The 25,681-nt window shown below is 41.5% G+C and overlaps 3 protein-coding genes across 3 annotated transcripts in view; 2 read left to right on the top strand and 1 right to left on the bottom strand.

The window, feature by feature from the left end:
* mgat4a (alpha-1,3-mannosyl-glycoprotein 4-beta-N-acetylglucosaminyltransferase A) overlaps positions 1-21,100 on the top strand; it is a 30,636-nt gene extending 9,536 nt beyond the window's left edge. Inside the window, exons 2-16 of the mRNA XM_074694956.1 lie at positions 4,638-4,805; positions 5,931-6,071; positions 13,095-13,228; positions 13,314-13,360; positions 13,582-13,695; positions 14,762-14,837; positions 15,673-15,787; positions 16,063-16,193; positions 16,277-16,384; positions 16,478-16,552; positions 16,649-16,767; positions 17,742-17,820; positions 18,156-18,216; positions 18,597-18,709; positions 18,803-21,100. Of these exons, the coding sequence (XP_074551057.1) occupies positions 4,638-4,805; positions 5,931-6,071; positions 13,095-13,228; positions 13,314-13,360; positions 13,582-13,695; positions 14,762-14,837; positions 15,673-15,787; positions 16,063-16,193; positions 16,277-16,384; positions 16,478-16,552; positions 16,649-16,767; positions 17,742-17,820; positions 18,156-18,216; positions 18,597-18,709; positions 18,803-18,829 (1,508 nt within the window). The 3' untranslated portion in view covers positions 18,830-21,100. The remainder of the gene's footprint in view (positions 1-4,637; positions 4,806-5,930; positions 6,072-13,094; positions 13,229-13,313; positions 13,361-13,581; positions 13,696-14,761; positions 14,838-15,672; positions 15,788-16,062; positions 16,194-16,276; positions 16,385-16,477; positions 16,553-16,648; positions 16,768-17,741; positions 17,821-18,155; positions 18,217-18,596; positions 18,710-18,802) is intronic.
* Positions 21,101-21,323: 223 nt separating this feature from the next.
* coa5 (cytochrome C oxidase assembly factor 5) lies at positions 21,324-22,495 on the top strand. The gene is made up of 3 exons (XM_074694961.1): positions 21,324-21,595; positions 21,863-21,946; positions 22,097-22,495. The coding sequence occupies exons 1-3, from the start codon at positions 21,494-21,496 to the stop codon at positions 22,136-22,138; spliced, it is 228 nt and encodes a 75-aa protein (XP_074551062.1). The 5' UTR covers positions 21,324-21,493; the 3' UTR covers positions 22,139-22,495.
* On the bottom strand, positions 22,412-25,134 carry LOC141808389 (inosine-uridine preferring nucleoside hydrolase). Its single transcript, XM_074694957.1, has 7 exons — positions 24,791-25,134; positions 24,275-24,369; positions 23,990-24,177; positions 23,547-23,726; positions 23,360-23,471; positions 23,076-23,212; positions 22,412-22,992 (listed from the first exon to the last, which is right to left on the bottom strand). Exons 1-7 carry the CDS (start codon positions 24,850-24,852, stop codon positions 22,642-22,644), a joined length of 1,125 nt encoding a protein of 374 aa, XP_074551058.1. The 5' UTR covers positions 24,853-25,134; the 3' UTR covers positions 22,412-22,641.
* Positions 25,135-25,681: the final 547 nt, after the last annotated feature.

Genomic DNA, 25,681 nt, shown 5'->3' with positions numbered 1-25,681 from the left:
CTCGTTCTAGGATATCGGAAAAAATACAATATACCTTTTTTTTGAAAATTCAGGGGGTGAAAGGTCTTGTTTTCAAATTTATTACATTATATGTAAGTATTAAATCAGGGATCAGCATGATATGTCCCCTTTAACCCAGCTCTCGGTTTGATGCCCTCAGTTTGCATGTGCCTCCACAAAGTGACACAGCACACTGCAGCAGCTTAGCATGACTTACAGCTCCAGAGAAACAATAAACCCACGAGGAGGGAGACAAATTAGGAATCTGAGGAAGCAATTATCTGTCAGCATAATCTGACGCTGCACAAGAATTCAACCCTGCAACTGTAAAGCACAGCGATAGAGTTGTGGCGTGTTGCAAAGAGAAATGACAAAAGGGGACAGAAGTGAAAACCCACGTGGACATCCAGGGAGTATCACTCGCCTACTCAGTGATCGATTCACACTCCTCTTCAGGGAAATACCACAAAAATCAATACTACAACTCTATGCATATGCAGAAATGCTAAGTGTGTTGCCCAACCTTGACACAGTGCCATCAAAAAGAAATGTTACATTAATTTGACCTTTTTCTGCCCCAGTACGCGTCATCACTCCTTACTCCTTTCTTCATTTGTGAGCATTTAACCTTTTGTTGGTGTCGGGTCATCTATGAATGGTAACCATATCACCATTCCTGTTCATCAAATTAATCCCAGTTCATTTCTCCACCATCTGCCCATCTTTATAGATATCAGTGTGGTTAAATGCTTTGTGTTGCTCACAGCAGCTGCAGTGTATGACAAGCAGGTGCACCATTGAGTGTCCTCATACACACACAAAGCATTCAGAGATGTTTTGCAAACGTGTGTGGTGTTTATAAGTCAATAAGAAAAGGCTCCATGATGTAGCATTTTTTTTCATTCCGCATGCTTAGAAATGCGAATATTTTGCTTTTACAGAGAATTCTTTGGTGACTAGAAAAAGTAATTAAAAGGAAATAGTAGCCTGAAGTGTCTGAGAGCAAACACTTTACTGCAAAGATAAGGGTTTTTTTTTTGTCATGAAGAAACAGTTCAAAGACACAAAACATGCAGAGATCTCTAACCCACATGTTTTTTTTGTAGTTTCATGTGACTGTTTGTGGTTAAATAAAGGAAGCTTGTTTTTTTTCCACCATCATAAACCAGAAAAAAGGGGAAATCCATATCTGCATGGCGAGTATTCCAACTTCCACTCACTCATGCAGACATTAAGTCCCTCATCAGCACTCACAGGCCTACAGTCAGCAGCATGCATCAGCACAGGAGAGGCAGGTCAAGGACAAGATCACAGTGGGGCCTTTTGATGAGGTAATGGATTGACTGATAAAACTCTTAACACTCTGGTGAGTTCAGGGTCGCATCTCTGCAAAGTGTTCCTCAGCACTCAGATCAGGCACGTTCCCTTTTAAACGGTGAAGTTCAGAGGTGATTGTTTGAGGATCCAAAACACAAAGCTCCAGCCTGTCAGCTCTTCAGACTCATAAATGCTGTCAGTGCTGTCAAAGGGGGGTAAGCAGTGTGTCAAAGCAAATAAAACTCTGTTGTCACTATGGATGCAAGCATAGAGAAAAAAGTATAGATGTCAGAGCTGCTAAGACCCTCCCCCTCTTCTCGAGAGCAGAATAATGTGATTGTATGGATTTACTCCAGGCCTCAGGTAGGTGTAATTGCTTAATGCTGTTTATGTGCCAATTGAGTCATCTAGTGGCTGTATGCCAGCAGAGTCGTTTAAACAACGCACCTTACTCAGGTCCATCACTCAGACTTAGTCTGATTGCTTTTAGGGTGAAACTTTTTTCTCTGAAGACAGAGCGAGGTGACAATAGTTAATAAATCAATTAATCTTTCAGGAAATGAAATGAGCTCAGTAGCCTCAGTATATCACCATGTGCATGCATGTTTGTTTTTGTAGTTTTGGATGAAGCTGATGAAGCCTCATGGGTGTGAAGAGAAACATCTTCACAAACTCTGAACAGTCCAGTTGCCTCGGTTTGGAGCATTTTGAATAAATCTGACCTGGATGAGTGGGAATTTACGTGGACACAGAGAGTGTCGTTCGCTACATCACTAAAGAAATTCTGCATTTTAACTCATTTTTTTATCCAAGTGCAGTTTTTGACTGAGAGCCCATTTTATTTTATTGTTTTTTTGTATTTGAAAGTGATATTCCGATTACATTAGTAAAAAATACTCATGGGAAATAAAAGTTTATTGCCGTTAAAGGGTGTATTGCATTATTATGATATATATTAGTTGTTAACTCTGTCACTGCCATTGACGTATATAGACATCATTTCAGTGCGGAACGTTGCCCACTGAAGAACAGAAAAAGGTATAGACAATCTTTTTTTTGATGAAAGAAGAGAGTCTACTCTTAATTTCGGTAGTTTCTGTGTTTACAGAGTAATAGAACTTAATATTCTGTGGGTCTTGAAAGATGGGTCAAAATGCGCTAAAACAGCTGGCAGTAAATGCAAAAAACTGAAATTTTATGAAGTGTTTTTGTCTTTTTTTAAGTAAAAATTGTCTTATCATACTCGATATGAGCCACTTTCAACTTATCAATCCAGAAAAATGTCTTGTTTCAAGTTATCAGAGTACAAAAATGAGGTTTGAATCGGTTGTAACCAGTAAAAAAAATCTGCCAATGGAACAAGAAAAAATTGCTTGAAAATTTTCTTGAGACTAGAACAATGTCTTAATACAAGTAACTTTTCTCTTGTTCCATTGGCAGATTTCTTTACTGGTTACAAGCAATTCACACCTCATTTTTGTCCTTAAATAACTTTAAACAAGTCATTTTTCTGGATTGGTCATGTGAATTTGGCTCATATTGAGTCTAAAAAGGAATTTTCTACTGAAAATAAGACAAAAAGACTTGATAAGATTTCAGTTTTTTTTTCAGTTTATTTATTGTCAATAATGGTGGGACAATATATCGTCCAGCAAAATTTCTTATGGACCCAGGCCTAGTCGAGGGTGGAGTTTTGTGAAGTCGAGGACAGCACTCTGTGAAGCCGAGAGTGCCGTTTTGTTTTGTAGTAACTGAAGTCTATCATGACCGACCTTTGGATAACATGTCAGAAGACTTTAGGAAACACTTCTCATCATACACACACATCCAGGTGAAGGTGTTTGCTCATAAGGGACTGATTTTACTCTAAACACAGACAAACCAGAATTTTCACCTCCCGATGTGTGTTTGCATTGTAAACACAGCGCTATCTACAACTGTGGGTTTCTATTTGTCTTTGTTCTGTAGCACAGTGAGACTCCAGGTGTGGTTTTCTTCTCAGCAGGCCTGATGTGAAGATGAAAGTGTGTTTTAGTTTGAAGCTGCCCTTTTCCCGAGCTTTCAGAGCCGGAGTGACAGCATCTGTCCGTGTGTCTCAGAGATCAACATTCAGGAGGAACAGCACCGGGTCTGTACCAGAGAGGAGCTGGACAATAGTTCAGTCAGGAAGAGAGGGAGAGAGTGATGGAGAGGGGAAGATAAAGGGAGACGGGGTTTTGTTGTAGTGAAGGGCTCTCTGAAAGGGCGCCATAAACCTCCCAGAAGAGAAAGATCAGAGAAGGGCCAAACCCACAACCACACCTAACCGCACTCAAACACAAACACACCCACATTTGTATGATTTCACACTTCAGATGTTTTTTTAATCTTTGCAACATCCTGAAACTCAAAGTCTGAAGTGCTAAAACGGTTTCTAAAGATGAACCTGAAATTCAGCCATTCCCATTTTGCTTTTGTCAAGATTAGCTGAAGTTACCCTCAGTGAGGAAATTTGTGCTTTGAGGATTATTTATTGGCAACAAATCTTATACTGTTGGAAAGCCTGTTTATTTCTCTTTTAAATGGAGCCATGTTTGTAAGGAACATGCATTTGTGGGATGAGCAACAAGGCTGAGTGTGTGTGCTGCACTAATGAAAAACTCGCCAAATCTTCGCTGTTAATGCCAAACAACAGTTGGTGGAAATAACAGTCAAACAGAGACAGAGTCTGACCTCAGAGGAAGAGTTTTACCTGACGTTTTTACTTAACATCATCAGAAATCAGCAGAACTTTCTCATGATTTGACTCATTTAATCCATTTATGATCTAAACCACAAACAGCTACACCCTTTTCCACAGAATTCAAAGCTTCTACTTTCTTTCGGACTCCCACACCAACCACTGAACTTCTGTTTCCTGATAAGCGCTCGCCAACTGCAGTTTCACAAGCAGTCAACCTGTAAACTGCCTCTGAGCTTCAAAAAGGTTGATGTTGATGATATTTACCCTTCATACTGTAGTAGTTCAGAGGTTTTGATGCTGTGATCTGATAAATTATAGAGAACCTTGTTTTTCCTTTCTCTTCACAGTGCTTCAGTCAAGATGTTCAGAAAGGTCAGATTAAGATCATCTTCACTGGGAAACCCCCATGTGTGGGATTTAGAAACCCTAAAAAGATGATAAGCACTCATTGTTCAGTTAACAGCATCAGTGACAGAAAGTCACAGCAACATCCTGTGACTCCTCTGAGGAAGACCTTTTGTTGGTGATTGTAACCTTGTGTATTGATCATTGACACCGTGTAAAGTGTGGCTCTCTGCTTTGTTTTGTTTCTCTACAGAGAAGCTGATAGCTTACCAGCGCGAGTTCCATGCCTTGAAAGAGCGCCTCCGAGTGGCAGAGCACAGAACGCTGCAGCGCTCATCAGAGCTCAACAACATCCTCGAGCAGTTCAGGCGCGCCATCGCTGAGACAAACAGCAGCAAAGATGCCCTCACAAACTTCTCAGGTAACCACCAGACGTGTCAAAGAGATGATGCTGAGCTCAGATGATCAAGAATTCCTGCCTGCTTTCTGCCTGGTTATTACCTTTTCTATTTCTGGTCAAAGTAACAGTTTCATGATGCAGACCTCATTTGTGAGTTCAAACAAAATACCACAAGATCCAGAGGGGAAGCACCTTTCTCAAAACTGGGTCACTTCTAATGAAAATGAAATCAGATTTTACTTTTTATTTCCAAAGTTACAGCAGTCTCACAAGCGTCTGTTGTTAAGTCTGTTTGAAGTCTGGGTGGGTTATAAAACTAAATTGCCTGAAAAATGGTGATTCACTGCTCGGTGCAGCAAATAATAAAAGTAATGTAAAAGCCGAGTTTGCAGTTCAGTTTTTGAGCTTATGGTGCTCGTTGTCTGCCAATTTGAAAATGAAAACTGTTTTTTATGTTCAGTTTATTCGAATGAAAGCCGAGTTGCACATTTCAAACTGAACGTCATGTCAATTTGGTATTATTAAAAATTTAGTTATAGCTACTTTTCTCCTTTTAAACACCTTTTTTGGTTTTAATTTTGTCATACATCATGAGCTCATAAATGTAAAATGAAATCTCTCCATGATTTTGTAATTTCACCTTGTTATGAGCTGCAGAAAGCATCCAGACTTACACTGTGCAGCATAGACTGAATCCTGAAGCCAGTGTGGACTGATACTCTGAGACAGAAATGTAGTTTTCTGTTGTGAGTTGGCAAAAAGTGACTGGTTTTGTAGTCTTATAGAGTCAGAGCATCGCTGCTCCACTGAGGTTTGTGTTACACTGCAGAAACTGGCCCTTAAGCAAGTTTTTGTGTCTTATTTTTAGTTAAAAAAGGCTCATCAGATGTGATATAAATTACATTCTCCTGTAAAGTCCAAAAATACTGTGATTTTTTTATTCAAAAATCTGAGCAAAAACTAAAATAATGAAGTCAGGTGTCATTTTTGTCTTTTAATATTTTTGTGGACTTGTCAGTTGAATATGGCTCATAAGTCAGGAATAAGACATAAACTGTTGCTTAGATTTTAGTTTCAGCAAAAGCCAGTAAATACCACCGAGCTGAGAGAGGACTCCCCGTCACTCCTTTCTCTTCCTGCTTCCAGATGAGACACAGAAACTCCTGAAGGAGCTCGCGAACAGAAAACCTCTTCAGGTGCCAAATATCTACCACCACCTGCCTCACCTACTCAACAATGAGGGCAGCCTGCAACCTGCTGTGCAGGTTGGACTGGGCCGCACAGGAGGTGAGAAACAAACACGCTCCCTGCACATTCAGTACAACTGTATCTGTCCTGATTAATGAGGCTGCTCTTCTGAATATGTACTTCATCCCACACAAACACAGTGAAACCTCCAGAGACCCTCATTACACGGGGGGGAGAAAGCCAAGTCTCAACAAGTTTCTGTTGATGACTAGTTCACAACAAGTATCCCCTCTGGACCGAGCTCTGCAGCTGCACGACTCTAAATAACGCTTACAGAATATGGATGATTGTAGTTTATGTTCAGCGTGACTCTGTGTTTACTTCACATCTTGTGTTTTCCATATTCAAGCCCGATCGGGCTGGATTTCTCTCTCTGTCCAATCATTGACTTCCTTGAGGCGTCTCTTTTGTCCTCTTGTTTTTCTGTTTTTGGGTCTTCAGCAGAGAAGAACCAACAAATCTTCTTACTGAGCCCACATGACCCGCTAATGCCTCTTTTTCTCATTAGCCTCCTCTTTTACATAAATTAATCTCTACTGTTTCACTCTTTCTTATTAACTCCTATTTTCAGCCACCCCAGTTTTATTTTTAACATTTCTTCCTTTCACGCCCGAGCAGCAGCGTGAATGTGACCTCGGCTGTATCAAGGTCTCTGTAAGAGGATTACTTATCTGGCTTTGCTAGTTTGATAGGTGTGTAGTGAATTTTGGGTGCAGGTTGAGGGGGGCTGAACGGCTTGAATTGTGTTTCCACATTCCTGATGACAAAGACTGGGGCGAAGAACGGAGGCCCTTGACAAATTAAAGGAGAGGATGGAGGGAGAAGTCTGGAACAAGTGGGGGTTTCTTGGCCTGTTTGATCACTTGGTGCTAGGTATTCCCACGGGAAAGAGAGAAAAGGCCTATCATTGCCATCTCCCCCTCGCTGCCAGTCTGTCTGCTTTTATGACAGGTGGGTAGGTATCTGTTACCTCCACACCGGACTTTAAGACTCTTCTTTCTTTGGCTTTCTTTAAAAAAAAAACCCAGGGAGATTCCTGCACACAGATAATGAACAGTTTGTTACTTCCTCGTTCTCACAGGCTTCCCCACGTTAAACACTATCAGTTGTGTTCACTGGAATGCTCCAGCTAGCTGGAGACACTGCCACTGTGGAGTGATTGTGAATCTGTGGGGTCAAAGTTCATGGAGTCACAGGACTGACTGACAGAAGCTTTGCCCACCACTCGTGCAGGCCTTGTGACATAGACCCTAATAGATCCTTTGACGTCCTCTTTAATCGTTTTCCTGTTGGTTAGCCTACAACAGCATTCTGTTTAATAACAGACCTCTGTCTCCTTATGTCAGCACAGGAGGAGCTAGTCAGCAGTGACCATCCTATTTGTGCTTGAAATGCCCATCCAGATTCCAAACACGCGCATCAGAAGTTCTGCAACTTTTGTCCTTTCACACAAAATACATTCTTGATTTGATTCCAAGCAACACCGACTCGTGTTGACTCTGTTCAGTCATTAAAAATGTCACATGCTGCAGCCCTTTTCTCTCCCCAAACATTCCTCACATTGTCCCCTTTGTCCTTGCTGACTCTCCTCTGTCGTCCTGAAGACCCTGTGAGGGCTTTCCACATGTGACGGTTCAAATCCCACCTGTCTCTGTGCATGTTTCCCGGCTAACAAGTAGCAGTTGCCAGTGCGGTGTCAAGAATATGACCCCTTCATCAGCTTCCCACTCACTGCTGCTCATTACGCTGCCATTTGTACTCGTTAAAATGCAACACAGATTTCTGTTTCTGTGGACAAGGCATGAGCGGCTGAATCACAAGTTGTGTATGATATCAAAATTACTTGTGCTAACCTGTATTTATGGCTTGTCTCTGATATGATTGCTGGTTCACTCACAGCAGAAGATACAAAACCTTTGACTCTTGAAGGGTTGTTCATTCTGATTAGCTTAAATGTGATTCCTCTGTATTAATCAAGAGAAACTAATCAACGAGAATCTGAATCCAATCAGCTCGGCAGACACAGCAGATACACACTGACTCACTCATACCTAGTTTTACTTGAAAATCCTGTTTCACCTTCAGTGTCTTACTCAAATGTTTTCTGGCGACGAAAAAAAAACAAACAAATTTCTTGTACAGCTTTATAATAAAGACAAAAACTTCTGAACATATTTCATATTTATCTTTAAGTATTGTAAATTCATGTTTTACTTATATTTTATTCATTTTTTTGTTTGAGGTTACAACAAAAGAACGTGTTATACAACAGCTTTGGTGTCAGTAACAAAAGTTCATATAGCCTCCTGGTATATTCCATTTTCCTCAGTCTTTCTGGTGGGATTTAAAGTAAATCCACTTTTCCCATTTTCTTTGACATATAGATTGTTAAAGTCTCAAATTGTGTGTAAAGATCTCCATGTCGTGTAGTTTTTACACAACGTCCAACCAGTTTTTTTAGAGTGGGAGGATCCTCCTTACACCACTTTCTTGTTTTGGCTTTCTCAGATGCCACAAGTAATATTCCAGCCAGGTATCTGTCTTTGTTTTGAATATTTTCTTGTGTTAAATTTCCTAGATACAGAACTTCACATGTCTTAGGAATTTCATAACCCAAGATTTTTTTTATTTCTTTCCACACTTCATCCCATTACTTGTTCATTTTTACAAAACACACAAGTGTGATCTACGTCATGTTCCCCACACTATCTCCCGCAAGGTTGTGGGACAAGTGAGGGTTTTCATTTGATTTTTGGGGTGATGAATAAGCGTACTATATCTATCAAACCCTATTACCTCTGTGTGCTAGAGCTTGATGTTTTACTTTGCATCTTACACATGTTATGCCACTCTTCTTTGGTTATTTTCCTCTTTAGTTCTTTTTCCCACATATCTCTTGTAAATTCTTTTTAATACATCAGTGCTAGTGGGCTTGCTCAGACACACTTTCTTCACACCTGCTATGCCTCAGTTGCACAATCACCAGACAGGTATCCTCCCAGTCCTCTGCTGCCTCAGTTTATTTGTGCATGCCCGTGTCTGTGTTTGCATATATACTATGTAAGGATAGCTTGCTGGTTTAAATCTGTGTATGTTTACATGTACTATGAGCTCATGTTGGAGTCAACGGTTTGTTTGGATGTAGCACTCTATCTTCTCTGAATCAAACTTAACACACTTTTTTGTACTGTTGACATTGTTGTGTTGTATCTCTGAATTATCAGGATGGGTTGTTTGTATCTGTGTTAAGTCTCTGGCATGTCTCTGGATGCTGTGCTGAAATGTTCACGAACATACACCGTTCCTTTATAGCAATAAACAATGAGGTAGACAATTAGGGTTGGGTACTGACTTAGGTACTTTTACAGGTACCGACCAAATTCTGTCAAAAGTACCGGGTAACAATTCACGTAAAAATAAAAGGTACCATGTTTAGGTACCTGATGCATCCTTGTGACTATGAGAGAGTGGAAGAATGGGCGTTTTTCCATGCTGGACATGAACACAGCATTACAAGGTTACATATCGAAGAATAAATATGTTAAATTTTTTAAAAAGTTATGTTATATTATTAAACAAATTGATATTTTTTACCACATAAACACAAAAAAGTACCCAAAATTGGTACTGATGAGTACCTGCACTGGTTGCCAGGTACCGGGCATCGGTACTGTATTATTTCAAATGTGAAAGGTACCCATCCCTATAGACAATTTAAGCTGCAGGGTGAGCAGTATCTGCCTCAGCTCCACCACCTCCCAGCATGCACCTGTAGGCTATAACTGCTTTCGTTCCCATCCCTATAATCGATACTGTTATTTTAACTGCATTAGGTATTAAGATCAGTCCATTAGCATTGATTTGAAGTTCCTGCTAATACTACAAATACTCTCAACAACATTCCTGGTACAGTGATTCTCAGTGAGCTGTTTTTGTTGGTGCTGCGTCATCCGTTGCTGTCCCTCCCTCTAAGCAAAAGTCTGACGAACATGATTCTGCTTGAAGTTTAGTTTCCTTTACCACTGTAACGTACTAAATCCTGTAGAGGTGTCTACTCATAGTGGGTTGTGGTGAGGTCAGACTGAGTTCTGCCTGTTTGATAGGTCTGGATCTTATCCTGTCTTCATGTGGGTGTTATGGTTCAGACCTACTCTGTTTGTAAAGCGTCTTGATCAAACATTAACAGCAAAGTGGCTTTGAATAAAGATTGATTGGTTTAGGGGTTTGAGAGGCACGTCACATCTGGACTATAGCACTCCACTCAACAGTTGATCCAGGGAGTGAGTGGACCTGCTCGCCCTGTTTCCTTTGGAGTATGACTATCAGGTTTTTGTCCACACCTGACTCACCTTCGAGTCTTTGTGGGTGTGTGTCAGACATAATTTACAGGGCTGTCATGGTTTACCTCCAGTCTACAGAAGCTGCACAGCTGTTTATGTTTATTTAATTAAAAAATATTTAAGATATTATACAATCAAGCAGTCCTGTGGTTGATTTTGTGATTCTTAACAGATTTTTTTATTGTCAGGTGCATTTTATGACACATCACTTTATTGAAGCAGTGTGTAAATACAGAGTTTGAGTGCTATGACTTGGTCCAAAACTAATACTTACTTTGACTTAGATGACTTTCAACAGGTCAACATGAGGTCATCGATCCAAATCCAAGTCTCCACCCCGTGTTTGTTTCTGATTCAGAGTTCATGAAGTTCTGACACACACAGCAGTGTCCCCTCCATCAGGCTCAGAAATGACAAAGACAAAAATCCCACTGATGCCCAGCTAACCTCAAAATGTTTGAATAAATTTACAATGAAATATCAAAAGCAAGCCCTGTAAATACAAAAAACAACCAGGACATCAAAAATGCATCAAAGCACCACTTCAAACTGAAACTAAACAAACTCCCAATCCACAGATCAGAGTGGACGGACAGTTTCTCATAGTTTGTCATTAAAAACATCCGCAGTGAGCACATTTTACTGTGTTAATACGAGTTTGTCCTTATTCTGTTCGTTCTGTCCTTTACATGATATATAAAGAAAATCCTTCAAACTACCCCCCAAAAAATTTCAGTTAGGTCAATTTGAACTTCAAACACATTGATGAGTCATCAAGCCCAAGTTTTTGCATTTACACAACTTCTTCTTAGGCGTACATCTAACGGTGACACTTCCTGTGTGACATCAACCTTAAAGCTGAATAACAAGAAGCTTTGGTCCTCAAACGGGGAAATAACACCAGGCAACACATGTCAGACGTCACAGCACAGCTGAACAGCAGCTCCTCCAAGTGTGTGAAACGCCAAATCAGTTCCTCTTCCTGATGCCACAGACGCAGACAGATCTGTGGATTGTTTTGATTTTTTTTTAGCAGGCAGGCTGATCAAGGGACACGGGGAGGGGCTGTCTCCAAGTCGGTCCTGCTCATGTCGCACTTGCACGCATTATCACTCACTCACTGTCTCACCCCCTCCTCCTTATTCTGTCACTCTGTTTCTTCTCCTTCCTCCCACATTCTCCTTTCATCCTCGACCTACTTTCCTGGTGGTGGTGGGTGTCGCTCAGTGTGAGGAACACAAAGCGAAACTGGGACAGATTCTCCACGCTGCACAGATCACTCCGGAGGATTGCACCCTCTCTCAAGTCCACTGCGCCGCTCGCTCGTTCGCGCTGCAACTTTGTTTTGTTCTTTTTTTTTTTTTTAACGGGGACCCTTGTTTGCCTCCACATCAGCTCAGTTAGCGTGCATCTCCTGCAAAGTGAACACGCACAGCACACTGTAACCTTGCTCCCTGTGCTTTACAATCCAGCTGTTCCTTAAGGACATGTTGTTTCCCTCCAACACTCTCACTTTCTCTGATGGAGCATGCTCTTTTTATGCAAAACACTATGCAGAGTTTGAGTCCAAAAAGGACACCTGCAGCACGCCTCATTGAAACATTAGTAAGCAAACAGGCTCATATGCATCTCCATGCTGTTGCCATTTTTTCTCTAGCATGAAGAAAAAACTGTTGTGTCAGATGATGAGTCAGAAAACTTGTCCATTCTCACATTGCTTTCACACCAGCGTGGGCTTTGTGCACACTCAATGCTCTCTCCCCTCGGTCTGCTCCCTTGTGAAAGTGATCCTTGTGTCCCTGTGGGGAAATGAACTGGTTGCATGTCTGCAGCGGGTTGTTGTGTCCTTTCATCTGATGCATTGTTCAAGAAATCCTCAGACGATAAAGAAGAAGAGGCCGTCTGTGTAGCCACTCCACTCCATTGACGTTCTGGACAATGGAAGCGATAAGGAGATGACAATAGCCTCTGTCTGTCCTCTCTGCTCTGTTGTGTCACTCCAGCAGAATGTCCTCAGCTGTAACCCACATGTGACCTTTGAACTTGGCTCAAAATCTTTCAGAGCTTCGGGGGTTTGTGATTATTTGATGGCTCGTTTTGGTCCTAACGTCAGAAAAGAAACCATAAGAGAGTTTCTTTCATTTCTACCATGTTGCTGTTGACTTTGGCCCTGCTGGCTGTATTTGGTTTCCCTGCTCGTAAAAGCTCATAAAATAATTTAGCCACGCTTTCCTGTATAAATATAGGAGCTGAGAGCTTGCTGGCTGCCATAAATAATAGTTAGCACAAGTGGATACAAGATAAGCTTCAATTGGCATTTTCCAGTCATAAAATATAAAGCTTACACATAAGTGTTTGAAACTGCAGTTCTCCTGGCGTCCACTAGGAGCTGGCTGCAGAATCCCTAAAACCACATACACACTCGTTCAAAAAAGGTCATCTTTTCATCAGCAGAAAAAAAACTGTGTAAGTTCTTTGTTTTCCAACTTCCTTAATAACTAGCAGCCTGTTTGTGTAGATAGATGCCTTACAAACCTCCTTTAGTCCTTCTACCCACCGCCATCTGTCCGCCTGGGCATGAGTTTCTCTCCTCCTCGTGGATCTCAGCCCATCTAATCTACAGTTGTCCAACAGCATTATTTGGTTTTGGATGGGTTTGATTCAGCAGGCAGCCTGCCACACTTCTCCTCTCACCTCACGCTGCTCGTCTGTCTTCTTTCAGTCACCATGGTGATGGGGATCCCCACCGTGAAGCGAAAGGTGAAGTCGTATTTGTCTGAGACGCTGCATTCGCTGATAGACAAGCTGTCACCGGAGGAGAAGCTGGACTGTGTCATAATCGTTTTTGTCGGGGAGGTGAGATCTCATGTTCGAGTCGCAGGATTAAAAGTGAATGCACAGGACGTTTGTGTAACAGGTGTCTCCTGTTTGGTTCCTGCAGACTGATGAGGACTATGTTCACAGTGTGGTCGCTGGCCTGGAGAAAGAGTGAGTGCTTTCCATCTTAATGGATTAATAATAATTTGTTCTTATAATAAAATACTCCACATAATATTTTCCGATCCCTTTGAGTTTCTCTGACAAGTAACTAATTTCTCACAATTCAAACAACAGCTTGAAAACAAACTCAAACTGAAACTTCAAAACAAAAGTCATACCATTTAAGCCCTAACCCTCTGTTGGTCTCACCTGTAACTTCTCCTCCTCAGGTTTTCTACAGAGCTGAACTCAGGCTTACTGGAGGTGATCTCCCCCCCAGCCGCCTATTACCCCGACCTCGCAAACCTCAAAGAGACGTTCGGGGACTCCAGGGAGAGAGTCAAGTAAGCAGCTCCTCTGTATCATCTGTTACTGGGTGCTCTGCCATGTAATTAGCAAAAATGTGATAGAAATCATCCTGGAAACGATGGAGAAATCAGCCCCGAGAGGAATGAAGGCGAGCTGTGATGAGGATTGCAGAAAAAAGTGGAAGGATGAGTCAGGGGGAAAGTGGGAGGGAGAGACAGAGCGGGAGCCTTTAGGTAGGCTGCCTGGGTACTTAGTATTCCACCGGCATTTCTCAAAGTCAGATCACGGTCATCAGCAGCAGCTCCCTCTATCTCTCCTTCTTTGTAATGCTCCCTCCTGTTATCCTCTGGACTTCTCTTTATGGTCTGCAAACAACGGGCTACCTTAGAAATCTGTGTGTGCTGCAGTTTGTTCTCTGTTTTTTAATCATTTATCTCGTTCTCGTATCACATCTGGAATTTTTATTGCTGCACGTCTTAACGTCTTGTGTTTATCTGATGTTGTGCGCTGCCAGACAAAACTGCAATCAAAACTCTTATCTCATCCGTCAATAACCTAACAAAACACACAGAAGCTTCTGGTAGCAGCGAACAGTTTGTGGAGCATGTTTTTCAGGCAGTTATCCGTCTTTGATGTGTGTGGGAATGTTCCCTGGAGAGTCGTATAGAAAACGGTCAACACGTTCCTTAACTTGTTAAACCAAGGTTGAGCGTTTATGCATCCGTGCCCTCATATCTGTGCTGTCACTTCACCAGAATGTTAAAAACATGTGTGAGTGGGTGTGTGTGTGTGTGCATCTGTGTGAACCCCCAACACCTGCCAGAAGCATCATGAACACCTGCAGCTCATGAGTCACATCCCAGCAAGGGCAGATCATTCAGATCAAAAAATTAGTGGCAGCGCTGCCGTATAAATTATTCAAGCACAGCCTGCTGTTGTAACATTCGGTACACCTTGGAGGGCCTAATTTGCACAATTTAGGTTTTGCATGTCAAGAGGTGTCAGTGGCAGGTTCTTCAAAGGTGAGATACCCCGGAGGATACACTAAAACACTGAAGAAATGATTCACTGCATGTTTTCTTTGTCTTTGTCTTCGTTAAGATGGCGAACCAAGCAGAACTTGGATTATTCCTTCCTCATGATGTATGCTGTGAGCAAAGGGGTTTATTATGTCCAGGTACGTGCTCAAACGTCAATATGAGTGACTGTTGAACTGCTTATTAAAGGTTTCTCTAAACTATTGCTCCCAATGCATCAGCAGGAAATCCTGTTATCGGCCTACACTGCAAAAACTCCAAACTAAGGAAGTGTTTGTGTCTTATTTTTAGTAAATGTGTCTTATATAGACTTGATGTCAGCCACAGCTATCAGGTATCAGTCAAGGTAAATGTATTCTTTCTAGAAATTAAAGCTGGGATGAAGCCAAAAATCTGCCTGTGGGATACTGGTCAAAAGAGTTCAACTTTTCTTATTCCTCTGGCAGATTGTTTTTATTCATGTTTTTATTCAAACCCAGGCCTTAGTGTTGGCTTCTATTATCTGGAAACAAGACAATGTGGCTAGTATTAGCTTAAAAACAGATTTCTAGTGTAACCGGTGTCTTACCAAACTCAAACACGGCTGGTCCTTGAAGTTATTTTTAGACAAGAGCCAGATAGGCTTGTTCTTAGCCAGATTCTCTTGGACTTCTGCAGCTTCTGGCTAAACCAGGTATCCAGTTTGGTAACGTTTCTCCATCTCTCAGCAGATTTGAACACCACGTAGTTTCTCTCTGTTGTCAGTGCAATAAATCTCAGTTTTATGGACGGGATGTGTTTTTGTCTTCCTCTGCTCTCAGCTGAAGGGAAGAGGTATTTCCTATTTGGCACCTCCTCTAGTTCAGTTTCTTGTAGAAACTTAGAAGCTTCCTCAGTTTGTGGACAAAGAGGAGTCTCTCCCTGTGCATCAATAAGAATCATAAATATATCTTTTCTGTCCAACGTTTTCTTCTTTCTGTGCATCTGTTTCTGCAGCTAGAGGACGACATTGTGGCTAAACCAAACTACTTTGCCACGATGAAGAACTTTGCGCTGCAGCTCTCATCAGAGGACTGGATGATCCTGGAGTTCTCTCAGCTAGGCTTTATCGGTCTGTTGCACACAATTGAAACTTAGCATTCACAAAGTGTCTGATAAATGTTGGTGCATCTTTTATTGAGACATGTGAGTTTTCTGTTTGATTTATTGCGTTTAGATTTTCCTCTGTAGCTCAGACTTTCTCTGAGAAGCTTTTTTCAGCCCAGTGATACTTTTCCTCCAAGAGAAATAATTCTATAACTGAATCTGCTTCTGTATCATTAAAACGTCTGCATCTTGTGATCAGTAGTTGTAAAGTAATGATGCTGAATGTTCTCTGTCCTACAGGAAAAATGTTCCAGGCTCCAGACCTAAACCTCATCGTTGAGTTTATATTCATGTTCTACAAAGAGAAACCCATCGACTGGCTGCTGGACCACATCCTCTGGGTCAAAGTCTGCAATCCTGAGAAAGATGCTGTGAGAACAATGAGTTAATAAAGATCTGAGCAACATCCGTAAAGGAAACTCTTCCTTTAATCATCCTTCTTCTGTTTTTACAGAAACACTGTGAGCGTCAGAAGTCCAGCCTACGTGTGCGGTTCAGGCCCTCTCTGTTCCAGCATGTGGGACTTCATTCTTCTCTTGCTGGAAAAATCCAAAAGCTCACAGTGAGTGTCACACCCCACAGTCATTTACAACAAAGCACAGTAGACTTCCTGTGTACAAATGTCAACCTCTCCTCCATCTGTGCGTGTGTTCAGGACAAGGACTTCCTGAAGCCTCTGCTCCACAAGATGCATGTCAACCCCCCAGCTGAGGTTTCCACCTCAATGAAGGTAATGTATCAGAGTTTTTAAGAGGACATCATCGCTGACTCTTTGAGTAAAATCATTTTAAAATCATAACTTTAAAATGTGTAACGTCTCGCACAGGTGTATCAGGGTCACACACTTGAAAAGACGTACCTCGGAGAGGACTTTTTCTGGGCCATCACCCCGACTGCAGGAGACTATGTCCTCTTCAAATTCGACAGACCTGTTAGCATAGAAAGGTATGAGAGGAAGCCTCCTTTTTTATTTCCATTCAAATAAAATGTGAGTGTGCAAAAAATGTACTTTAACTTGAAAGTTTCCTCATGATTACCGTAACCTTTGTATAAGCAGGAACATGCAAAATTTGTCTTCTATGCCTGCTGCCCTTCAGTGGTTCACGTTAAGCTGCGGTGTGTGTGTGTGTGTGCACTGCATGTCTTCAGGGATCAGAGTGAGCTAATGAGAGTGCTCTAAAATAAGCATTCACAGCCCAGCCTTCTCTCTGTGGAGACCGGGGTAGAGAAAAGGGCAAGGCAGTGAATATGAAGAAGGGATGTGATGAGGAGCCGGATGTGAGGGATCTTTAATATTTACAAGATAAAAACACACACTTGAAATGAGGGTGGGTTTAGTCTCAGGCACACCTGGAGTTACCACGCTGATGTTTGTTCTGACTGATTCCAAAAGGAGAAAAAAATCCTGAAAGCGAACATTTGCTCTTCATATCTGGTCATGAGGCTCATTTGATAGTGATACGTGTATCTGCTGGCCTTGAACAGATCATTTAAGGACCATGTGACAAGCGTGTGAGACAGCGAGTCACTTGCCACTGAAGTGGCAGTGAGTTGGACACGAGCCATCGACTGTTCCACTGTCTGACTCTGAAGTGTTTTGTCTGCTTTTGAATGACACCAATTACACCGGCTCGGACTCGTTAGCCCTGCTGATTAGGCAACCTCTCATCAGCAGTTGGTGGAGATGCAGCGTACTTGGTGTGCCTCTGTCTATGAAACACTGAATACATGTGGTTTCTAAACACTCACTGATCCTTGTACGAACAACCTCCGTCCTGAAAAGCAAGAGCATTATGATTCTATATGATTTTTATTTTTTAGAGTTTCCCAAACCTTACATTCAAGATCCAGAAAGCTCTGTGCACAAAAACTGCTTCAACGTCTGTGGATTTAAAACGGATGCCTGATTTGATTGACAGGTTCCTGTTTCGCAGCGGTAACCAGGAGCACCCAGGGGACAAGATCGAGAACACCACAGTGGAAATACTGCCTGTTTCGGTAAGGGAATCCACCCACACACAAGCATCTGCCCTCACCTCCACCCTCACCCGCAGTCTGTCACCCTTTTGTGGTGTGATGTGCAAACGGTTTTGATTAGACTACATTGAGCGGTTGCTCTTTGGGACGCAGCATATTGATTATTGACAGGAATGTAAGCGTGACAGAATCGCTGCCGTGCCAGAGGCGATGCATTCCCACACTGAGGCTCACGCTGCCAGTGAGGCCACAGCTGCTTGCATGTGTTCAAGTGCCGCTCAAATGAGAAATCATTAACATTTGTGGCTCATTTTTTAACTCTGCTGCTCATCCCTCTCTTTTTCTCCACGCTTTAGGAAACCGGACTGCAGACCAAAGACAAGTACAAACGAACTGAAGATCGCTTTTACAGGATCGGTGAGTGGATCTGACAGTACTGTAGCTCTTAAAGTGTGAGAGCGCATACAAAAACTGAAGCATCGTGATCAGATTACACACTCGCAAAGTGAAAGACGATGCACAAAGTGTGTGAAATGTACTCAGTCACAGCTTTTTCACACCAATTTACATCCGAGGTGTCTGCTCCTCCTTCAGTCATCTTCTCCTTCTTATACTTCTGCTTGCACTAACTTTTAGAGAAGCTTTTAAAAGACTCAGATCTTTAAGTGAGTCACTAAGTGTTTCACATTAAGTACTCTCTCTTTTGAGGCTCTAAGTAATAGGTCACGTATTGGTAAGTACACCCTCATTTATCATACTCTGTGTGTGTGTGTGTGTGTGTTTGTTGAATCTCACAGGTCAGTTTGTGAAGGGTGTGGCAGAAGGTGCTGTGGATCCGTCCTTCAATCCCGTCATTGCACTTCGACTTTCCGTTCTCAAGGACTCGGCTGTGTGGGCCATCCTTAGTGAGGTAAACAAACCACTCAGCACACCGTTGATCTCTCGTCCAATCACAGCTGCCTCCTGTTTTATCCTCTTAACATGTGATACTTTCCTCCTGCAGATTCACATTAAGAGGATAGCTGGCTGACTCTTCTGGACTGGGGCATATGAATCATGGCCCAAGGGGAACCAAAATGTCTTAGACTGCTCCTGCGGGGCCTCTGGCTCTCAGCGACCAGCAGTGACGTCATTAGAGCCCACTAGAGTAGCTCGTCTGAGCTCGTCTGTGGAACGCCATCTCTCTGACCCCGCTCTTCCTAACGTACTTTACTTTGCTTCCCATTCATTGAGTTTTTATCTGCATCTCTCCATCACTCTTGTGCTCTTAATTCATTTTAGTGAGAATGTGAATTCTACTGTCTAACACACAACAGTGAAGTATGTGAAGCTCTCAAAGTGACTGTGAGTCAGCAGCTTTGGACACAATCAGACCAACGTCTGGGATGAATGAAGACAAATCATCACATGTGGGAGAACCAGTCACCTGGCCACTGGTGTACATGCTGCCAAATCTTTCTCTGTTACTCAATGCTGCCACCTCTGGGCAAGCTGGGGCATTGCACTGTCACTGTCGCCTCAGCTGAGCCCGTGATGACCAAGAATGCTGTCATCACTAACAGGCGGTCCCTCTCTGTTCTCCGCAGAGAGGTGACGGAGCTCTCGATCAACACCAGCCCAACTAAAACAAATGTTTGCATCACTTCCAGAGTTCAAATATTCCAATTCTCCTGAAAAACAACAACAAAATAACTCAGGACGAGCCAGTAACAACGTCAACGACCAATCGGCCAGATTCAGTGGCAACTACCCCGTCTCATCATCAAGAAACAAAAACCATGACTCCTTATCTCTTTCACCTCCTGTCTGACAGGCCGTCTGTGACCTCAGTGTCCATTTATAGTAAACCAATCAGACATTGCCTTGGCGTCATTCTCCTGAAGGAATATATTGTTATATTGATATATTATTACAGCTATGACGATCTATGAAGGTGACTTAATTTATTTGAAATAAATCTTTAATTTGTACAAGAGGTAAAATATATTTTTATTCTATGAGAGATGTTTATGATAGTGGAGAGGCTGTTTTACTTGTTTACGTTTGTGTTTTTTTTTTTTCTATATCGTTAAAGAACATTTTATTTTCATTTAACAGCTACTTGCAAAGTTGTTCATTCTGTCAATGCGAGTAGCTGTGCCATTTTTTTTCACTTGACATGAAATGTTATGACTAAAACGATTAATTTCACTGCTTTAGACTTGACAGTAGGAGAAGAAGTGTGAAGGGTTTTGCTGTTGAAGGAGTCAAAATTTAAAAGAAAATGTGCCTTACATCCCGGTCCCTTGAAGTAGTCTCAGAAACTCTATTCCAATCCGTCCCCTTTCACTTTTCCTACTCTTTGATTGCTGGATTACTAATCTTTTGAAATAACACACAGTCCAATGGGTGATTGGATTTTAAGAACAATATCTCTGAGTACTCATCTGAAACGGCGTGATTTGCACTGTCTTTCCACTATTTTTGTTACCATCACATCTTTCACTAGTGTACTTAAACTTTTCATCTTACCAGAGTAGATGCTTATTCCGCTGATTCCTCCAAATCCACGCACCGATTTATTCTGTCCAATCAGATCTGCTCCATCAGTTGGACAGAACATCACCACTACTGATCACTGCAGAGCGCCTTTTGTTGTATGGTTTGGCTGAGGTTGTGTAGTACTTTCACTGATTGTAAATATATAAAAAGCAACAAACATTATCTCCCTCACTCTCTTTCTCTTCTCCCTCACTTCACATGGTTTCTATTTGTGTGTGTGTGTGTGTGGCCAATGTTTTAAGTGGAAGCTATTTTTATGTGAAACTGTCTCGTTTTACATCATTGTAAGCTTATTTATGAGGAGGCAGTGAAGTGCCTTTTGGTGGAATCAGTATGAAACAGGACAATATTTGCATGTCATATGTTGTATACTATGAAGAATATGTTTTGGTCAAATCTGGGCTTCTCAACCTTTGAGCTGCCCAGAAATTCGTTTTGCCTCTTGATCAGATTGTTTTTAACTGGGAGAACAAGAGAAGACACACTTGAAGTTAAAGGAAACATTTTTTTAAAAGGGGAGAGATACTAACAGGAATGGCTTCATCCCCAAACTCTGCATCCAAAAACAGAAACTGAATGCATGAGAGCAGCATGACTGGTCATGTGATTTCTCCACAACAAATGTAGACAGGAAACGACCTCATACTCCCATTGGTTCATGTGCCTTCATCATTTTTCTGTGTGTATGCCTGTCTTTGATGTTTTTGGCATCATTTTTCATGGACATCTTTTGAAATAAATGATAAAGCTGTTATTAATAGTCATGGCCATTTTCCGTGTTGTGATTTCATACTACTTGCATCATTCATTCATCTCCATCACCAGGTTTGATTTAAGTGTAACAGGTTCAAAGCAAAGTTAATATTTTCAGACTGGGCTCAAAATTTATCAGAGGTAGAGTTTTCCAACTTTTTTCCCCACGTATTTTCGAAGTTTTCAGGCCCCAGACGCCACATTCAGGAAAAAACTACAAATTCTCCCAGCATGCACTTCTTCGCCCTTTGTCCTACTAACTGCTTCCGTTTACCCTTCTGGTTTGGCAAAGATGGCCGAAAGCTCTCATAACAACCGATAACATCGATGCGAATTCAAGAAAACTGTCGATTATTGCTTTTCTACAAGGTAACATTGACGTTTTATAGGATTTTGCAAAATGCCGAAGTATTACGAGGATAAAGAAGAAGATAACAGAGCATGCGCGGGTATCAGAGAAGACTTTAAGGCCTGTCTCCTTCAGCATGACTGTGTGGTAAAGGTAAGTAAACATATAAAGCCTCTTATGTCATTTTACGTACGTATACGAAAAAGTACGACACGTTGTGGTACACGTTTTGTGCCATTATGTGTTCCTTAACGTATTTTTATACCTACTGTAAAGGTGTGTCCTCTGACTGCCTTCGAATGGGCAGATGATGCAACAAAACAAAAAAACAATAGTTGGTTTTAGAAGACTGGAATCTGTTAGAGTATATACGAGGGAAATCTGTAGTTTTGAGAGTTTTTTCTTTTTATTATTTCTCAGGATGGGAAGCTACCCAGCGAATGTTTGAAGGAAGGCCACTGCAAAGCCTTGCAAACATCTTTCTTTGAGTGCAAGAGGTCGATGGTAAGTCAGTTACATTTGTAAAAGAAAGAAGTGGTGGCAAAATTAAGAGTTGGGGGTACAAGGAAATGTCCTGTCTTCCGCTTTCCTGACTCGTCTCTTGACTCTGTGACAAGAAGCAAAACTAACATTTGGTGTTTCCTCTTCTAACAGTTGGACACAAGATCAAGATTCAGAGGAAGGAAAGGATACTGAGCAAGCACCCTAATACTGCCCTACAGGGGAGTGACAGTGCTCATAGATTAAATTCAAGACTGTTTCTTGCTAGTTAGTTTATGTGCACTTTTACAACTGCATCTAAAGGACATGTGCAAGGAAAATGAAATACAAAGAGACTTTTAAGAGCAATCTCCACTGACATGAAAAATGATGTGCTTACTTGTGCTGTGTAAGGCTGTAGCTTTTTGTGAGTGTTTTTTGTAATGAAAAACTTCTAGTGAAAGAAATAATGAATAAAATGATACAGAACACTTTGTTACAATTTTTATTTTAATTTAGTAGAAAATACTTAATACAATGAACAAAAAATAACCTGATGGTGAAATCACGAACAAGGACTGCATGATCTGTTATAAAAATACTTTTAGTATTTCCTATATCATATCACATCAAATTATGGCTATTGTTTGTTCTTGTGTATAAACAATTTAAAAAAATGGACAAAGAAGAAAAGTTTCACCATCATGCTTCTTCACGTGTTACTTTAAAGCAGCCATCATCATCTGCTCGAACCTCTTCAAATCCACCTTCTTCAGGATGAAAGCCTTCTTTGGTGGCTCCTTCATGAGCCCTGCAGTATCTACTATCATCATGCCCCGGGTGTGGGTACCTGCCAGCTCCACGCTAACAGGCTCCTCAGCGCTTTCTAGAATGAACGCATCGTCTACAGCGGCTGCCATGGCGTACGAGTCACAGGAAACAAACCCTAAACCGCTGACAAACTCCTTCTCGAAGCGCTCACTCTTTGCAGCCTCCATGCTGTGGCGAAAGATTCGGTCCATGAAACGAGCTTTGTCACTGTCCTGCGCCAACCAGGCTTCGCAAAACTCCTGTCAAAGGGAGGAGAAACGTCAACACTGGGCAGCAGCAGTAATTCTTTGCATTGCCAGTTCTTAGTTACAAAAGGCCGTACCCAGGAGAGCTTGCTGCGGCAGGTGAACTCCCAGCAGGCCAGGTATGTGGGACAGTTGTAGTCCTTCAGCACAATGTATGCAGCTTCTGGATCAGCAGCAAAGTTAAACTCAGCACACACTGTGGTATTTCCTCGAGCTGAAGGAGCATATTACAGAAAAAACACTCATTACCAAGTGAGCTACACTTTCACAGATGCAGAGAGGATAAAACTAAAAAAAACATGCAGCTCAGGGAGAGCAATAACTTTGGATTCATGGATTCTGGGTTAATATTTTAACTTACAATCAGTGTTGCCTCCCATGATGTAAACTCCTTTGAGTTTGCTGGGTAGAGACGGGTCCATCCTCACAGCCAGAGCCAGGTTTGTAAGCGGTGCTGTGGCAACAAGAGACACCTGGGGAGCATACTTTGACTTAGAAACCTTTAAAATAAAAATTACAGAAAGAGAGAGTGGTGGTAGATCTTTTACCTCTCCTGGGTTCTCATTGATGATACGGATCATAGCGGACACAGCGCTTTCTTTCTGAACCAGGTCCACACCGGGAGCATTGGGGTCAGGAGCATCTCCCAGTCCATCCTTCCCATGGAAGTGTCCTGCATCGATGGTGTTGCCAAGGATGGGCTTGTCGGCTCCTTTAAACACTGGAATCTGGAGTTTCACATGTTAACAGCTATGTCAGATGTTCACTTCCGTGTCCTTCCCCAATGCAGCAGCATAACACCAAATAAGGTCACGATAGTAACAGCTCTTAGTGGTTGTGTAATTTCTCAAGTTTCTGCCTCAAGTCATGTGGACAGAAAGACAGTAACCCTCTGTCTAGTCACATGATGCCAGTTAATTTTAATTTAAATTCCAACCCAGAGCTAAGCCCTACTGCCAACACATCCATGACACAATCTTGCTGCCCTCACCTCGAGTTTGTTGCAAACCTGCAGGACTCTCAGTGCGTTCTTACACACATTTTCCACTGTGGTGTTCCCATGCACACATGTGATTCCCAGCAGCTCCACGTTTGGGGCAGCCAGCGCCAACATGATGGCCTGAGCATCATCTGTCCCACAGTCCACATCTGCCAGGATCTTTTTTTTCATCATGGAGCCTGAGAAACAAAATATAAGTCCACGAAGAAGAAAACGCCTGTTATCAAGCTCGACGAAATATTTACAAGCATATCTATATTATGAAAAAACACCAACCTGTAAGCGACTGTGAGCTGGATGAATTGTAGTGTTTGCTTTTTGGTGCGCTTCCTCTTGCTGACTGGAACCACCGGCTATCAGCGACAAGCAATCTTTGAACAGATCATTTAATATGCGAATGGGAGGGGCAGTTAATATTTATCCAAGTCTTGATGGTCTGTGACTTTTACCACAACATCAAATGGAAGCTCTGAAGAGACAGTTTCCTCTTTGAAAATGAATACTATATTGTGGTACTAAAATGACAAGCAATTTTTAAAAGCAATACTTATAAATGCATGTGTCATTTATGTATCTATAAAAACATTTGCGAGACTCATTTATTTTTGCAGCTATGAATGAGAGCCACACCTGAAGTGCACAGAGCGGTCACTGGCACTGAAAAAACATGCAGGCAAGATAGCGATAATAAAATTTGTGAGTTGAAACGATTTTGTGTCGTGATTCAGCTTCTTTTTTTTTAATAGCTCGTCAGTGTTGGGACTAATGTGTAAGAATATCACGTCCTCTCACCTCGTCAAAGAGCCGCCAAAAACACGAGACTTCACTGCCAAGTAGCGGATAATAACTTCCATGTACACGAAGATCAAGCCCAAAGATCGTATCAAAAAATATGAGGTTTCACTCTGATTTTTTTTGGTCACCCAACAAGCTGCGTGAAAGACAGGACGAGCCAACAAGCCCAGTCTAGCATTTCTTGAATCGTGTCTCCACGAAGAAAAGTATCGTTTCAGTGTCTAATGTGTGAGTGAATACATTCCAGGTGTACTTCGGTAAGAAAAACAGAGCTTTCGTGGGCAACCCCTGACCGACTTAACGTCAAACCAAAATAAGCTCATGCGCGAGACCTCCATACATTTTTTTACTCGGTGATTCATCTGTATGTAGACAATCTTCGAAGATTTCGTCACTTCCAGATACTTGGAGGAAACGGGGAAAAACGACCGGATACGAGTGTCAATTTATTTATTTTCTAAATATCCCAGTCTTTTTCTGTTCAAAATCAAACGAAAATTATTCTTAAGCAAATTTTCACGTTATTTGATTATTATTTTATTTAAACGAATAAGCATTTATTTAATTCAATATATTTTATAAAATACTTGATAAAAACCACTCACAGTCTTTTTCTGTTCAAAATCAAACGAAAATTATTCTAAAGCCCATTTTCATGTTATTTTATATTAATATTATTAATTTATTTAACATAATAAGTATTTATTTAATTGAATATAATTCATAATATACTTTTAAAAAAACACTCAAATACAGACACTCCCTGTAGTGGATAACCGTTGCCTTCTTATTTTACAAATAATTATACCAATATTTACTATTTTATTGGTTTGTAGACAAGAGATATATGGTAAAAAAAAAAAATACTTTCTTGATTGTCCTTGCAGG

The sequence above is a fragment of the Halichoeres trimaculatus genome, unplaced genomic scaffold (genome assembly GCF_033239565.1).
Source record: "Halichoeres trimaculatus isolate MK-OKI-2021-1 unplaced genomic scaffold, fHalTri1.1 fHalTri1_scaffold_19, whole genome shotgun sequence".
NCBI lineage: Eukaryota > Metazoa > Chordata > Actinopteri > Labriformes > Labridae > Halichoeres > Halichoeres trimaculatus.
This window is presented reverse-complemented; position numbering and strand designations above follow the sequence as displayed.

Bases quoted from the DNA above. Each gene is read 5' to 3' on its own strand.
- coa5 (XM_074694961.1), top strand. From the start codon at position 21,494: ATGCCGAAGTATTACGAGGATAAAGAAGAAGATAACAGAGCATGCGCG. The intron at 21,596-21,862 runs GTAAGTAAACAT...ATTATTTCTCAG, and splicing joins AGCATGACTGTGTGGTAAAG to GATGGGAAGCTACCCAGCGA. The intron at 21,947-22,096 runs GTAAGTCAGTTA...CTCTTCTAACAG, and splicing joins TTGAGTGCAAGAGGTCGATG to TTGGACACAAGATCAAGATT.
- LOC141808389 (XM_074694957.1), bottom strand. From the start codon at position 24,852: ATGGAAGTTATTATCCGCTACTTGGCAGTGAAGTCTCGTGTTTTTGGC. The intron at 24,370-24,790 runs GTGAGAGGACGT...ATCTGTTCAAAG, and splicing joins TTTGGCGGCTCTTTGACGAG to ATTGCTTGTCGCTGATAGCC. The intron at 24,178-24,274 runs GTTGGTGTTTTT...TTTGTTTCTCAG, and splicing joins CAGCTCACAGTCGCTTACAG to GCTCCATGATGAAAAAAAAG.